This window comes from Acanthisitta chloris, unplaced genomic scaffold, assembly GCF_000695815.1.
Source record: "Acanthisitta chloris isolate BGI_N310 unplaced genomic scaffold, ASM69581v1 scaffold10573, whole genome shotgun sequence".
Taxonomy (NCBI): Eukaryota; Metazoa; Chordata; class Aves; order Passeriformes; family Acanthisittidae; genus Acanthisitta; species Acanthisitta chloris.
This window is the reverse complement of record NW_008665422.1, coordinates 20,747-24,246: the sequence shown is the minus strand read 5'-3', so window position 1 is coordinate 24,246 and position 3,500 is coordinate 20,747. Positions and strand designations below refer to the sequence as shown.

Sequence of the window (3,500 nt, the reverse complement as noted above, 5' to 3'; positions counted from 1 at the left end):
AGCTATTGAGCACTACTCTCTGGATCCAACCATCCAACCACTTTCTTGTCCATGTAACAGTCCACTCATCCAATCCATCTCTCTTTAGAGAGAAGGATGTTGTGGGGGATCATGTCAAAGGCTTTACAGAAGTCCAGAGAGAAGACATCTGTAGCTCACCCCCTGTCTACCGATGTGGTCACTCCACTGTAAAAGGCCATTAGGTTGGTCAGACAGGGCTTGCCCTTGGCACAGCCATGGTGGCCATCTCAAATCACCTCCCTGTCCTCCATGTGCCTTAACATAGCTTCTCTGGCTGACTGGTCATTCCCAGAGTCCTCCTCTCTACCCTTTTTTAAAATGGGTGCAATGCTTCCCTTTTTCAGTCACCAGGTACTTTGACTGCTGTGACTCTTCAAATACCAGAGAGTTGCTTGGCAACTAAATCAGTCAGTTCCCTCAGGACTCTGGGATGTATCTCATAAGGTCCCACAGACTTCAGTATAAACAGGCTCCTCAGGTGGTGATGAACATGATCTTCTCTTACAGTGCAAGGAACTTTGCTCCCCATCTTGTGGTCCATCCACTTGAGAGGCATGGGAAGACTGCCAGTGAAGACTGAGGCAAAAAAATTGTTACCAGTTTGTCAATCTTGCTCATCAGGAGGAGTGTGGGGTTTTTTGACCTCCCTTTTCTGGCTGGCATAACTGTAAAGGCCCTTCTTGTTATTCCTCACATCCCTTACCAAGTTCCTCTCCAGCTATGCCTTAGCCTTCCTAACCCCATCCCTGCAGAACTGGGCAGCATCCCTATGCTCCTCCCAGGACACCTCTTCCTGCATCCACTGCCTGTGCATTTCCTTTTCCCCCTTTAGTTTGACCAACAGGTCCCAACTCAGTCATGCCAGTCTGTTGCCTTCCTTTACTAATTTCTTACACTTGAGGCTTGAGAACTCATGAGCTCTATTGAAAGAATCCTTAAAGATCAGCAAGCTCTGTTCTGCTCCCTTGTCCCTTAGGACAGCCCTCATCAGTGTCTTCTGCAAGAGCTACTGGCTCCTGGTGAGTGTCGCTACTGCCCTGGCATTTCCCTGCCACAGAAAAACACCTTGTGCACCAAGACCGGCTGCTTCACTACAGATCAGGCTGTCTTAGGAGGAGCTCCCTTCAGTGACTGATGGGGCACAGTCACACACTACTTTTCCCATGAAGTATCAAAAGCTTTTCTCCATCTAACTCTGGGTCAAAATCACTACACTGCTGCTTACAGGAATTTCAGCACTAGTATGTCCGCATGAGCATAAGAATATCACAGGCTAAAATTTTATCAAAGTTTCTAATGCCTTGAAAAGAAAGTTGAAAATACTCCCTACCTAACTGTGAGTTCCAGAGGCAGTTCCTTGTCTTCTTCCCAGATAAGCATATCTACAATGTACTTTATCACAGAAGGAAATACCCTCCTAGTGTGCCCCATAATTTCTTCATTCAGCTGACATTCAGAATTCTGTAAAACAAGAAATAATATTAATATGGAAAAGGACTTCTAAAAAATTTTAAAAGGAGTTGGCAGGATACCTTATTACCGTATTTCTTTTAGGAAATTATCCTTTTAATGATTTTCAAACAAATTAACCTCATCTAATTTCCCATCTTCAAAATTATTTCATCTCAAGGGCTCTCAGTAGTATTCCTACAGTTTCACCTACCTTTTTTACACATTCATTTTTCATCTAGGACTAGATCAAGGAAAGGCCTCATCAAATGTGTTGGAAAACATCACTTTTTTAAGCTTACATTTAAAAAAAGCTGTTTTAACAGCTTTCTCTACACCCACAGATATCAAAAGTTTGCAGTCCAGACCAAAACTCTTCCCCTGCATTGCTTTGTTTTCTTTTCTGTGCGGGTATTCTGTCAAACATTTATGTCAATCAAACAATCATCCAAGGAACCCTAACTCTGTTCTTCACAGAGATCTTATCCCAGATCATTCAAAAATATCCCTGTGAATTGACACACTTCCTATTCAGCCAGACAAAGCTCATCAAGTGAATTGTCTACATTATATAACATTATTAATTATTTCTATAAGCATTTAAGCAGGAGAGAAATTAAGGTTATAAGCAAAGAAAATCAGTGCCAAATCTGCACCTAGGAATGAAGTGATCAATATCTGGGTACAAGACACACATCGCAATGACACTGTATGACAGGAGGGCTTTAACCCAAGCGCCCCGGCAACCTCTGCCACATCCAGCTTCTATTCAGCATACACATATAGAAATGGTATACAATGCTGCTGTCAATGGTAATGCAACCAAATCCAGTAATCTCCTATACAAATATGACACTGAAACAAAAGCCAGTGTTTTCTACAGTATTTGCACAGTGTTTCCTATTTTAGGTTCACCCAAACTGCCTACAAAATCTGAATGGGTATGTTTTTGCTAGAGTGAAGAAAAGATGAGAAACACAGATATTTTCAAGGAATAAAGCTTTTCACATATGACTTTGAATCTCAAAATACTAGGGGCACTCACTTCTGCAAGACACAACCTGACATATATTAAATATCAAGAACAGAGCTGGTGTTTAATACAGGAAAGAATCATATTTTCAAAAATTCTTAAATCACCGATAGGCACATATATCCACTTATGAAGCAGAAGGCTTTTTAGAAAAAAAGGAGTACAATCATGTTGAATAATGCAAATATGATGAAAAAACAAAAAATTTAGTGAAAGCGAAGTAAAAATACATTAACATTACCAATTAATTCCAAAGCTCTGAACAACAGTTTTCTGACCATCAGAATAATAATTTGGAGTCAAACATGCAATCTGAAAGTGTCAATGAAATCATCATCTAGAAATATCACTGTGTACATACTTCATTTTGGTTAAGCTCATGGTAGACCTTGGTAATTAAGAATATAAGTGTGTGGGGTAATTATTTTTTTTTCTCCAGACTGACAAAGCTGTCACCATCTTAATTTTTGTAACAGAATGAAAAAGACTACAGTGCTAAGAATAATCTAATTAAACTGAGTTGGAAATACAGTATTTTTTCCCAGCTCTTCTTAAGAGTTTGCCATTTTAAGCATTAATGTATGTTAAGCAAAAATGACAGAACTGGAATAAAACACAAGGCTCTGCATGGAGACAGTCCAAACAAGAACCCTGTAGTAAGACATGCTGCTCTCCTTCAGTTATAGGGGGGGGGAAAAAAAAAAAAGAGAAAAAAATAAAATCAAAGGAAATCACATATAAACCATTAAAATAAGTGATTACCCTCACAGAAGCAGTGAAAAATTAAATGATGCAATGCCATCCCAAATGCTATCCATATTAACAGAAGTCACAGTAAAATTAAAGATGCGTCTAATGTAAATTGAAAGGGTAAAAATAAAATTGCCTCAGAACTATGCCAAAAAATGTGTAATTATTTAAGCCTCAAGGTAAAGCTTCAAAAACTAAAACTGTGGAAGAATGAACAAAATATATTCAGCTATCGAAGTTTAAAAAT

General features: G+C 39.1%; 1 protein-coding gene across 1 annotated transcript in view; it reads right to left on the bottom strand.

Annotated features, from left to right (window-relative positions):
- The window catches only part of UBR1 (ubiquitin protein ligase E3 component n-recognin 1), a 55,267-nt gene that overhangs the window by 43,819 nt on the left and 7,948 nt on the right, over positions 1 to 3,500 (bottom strand). Inside the window, exon 4 of the mRNA XM_009071749.1 lies at positions 1,352 to 1,482. Within this exon, the coding sequence (XP_009069997.1) occupies positions 1,352 to 1,482 (131 nt within the window). The remainder of the gene's footprint in view (positions 1 to 1,351; positions 1,483 to 3,500) is intronic.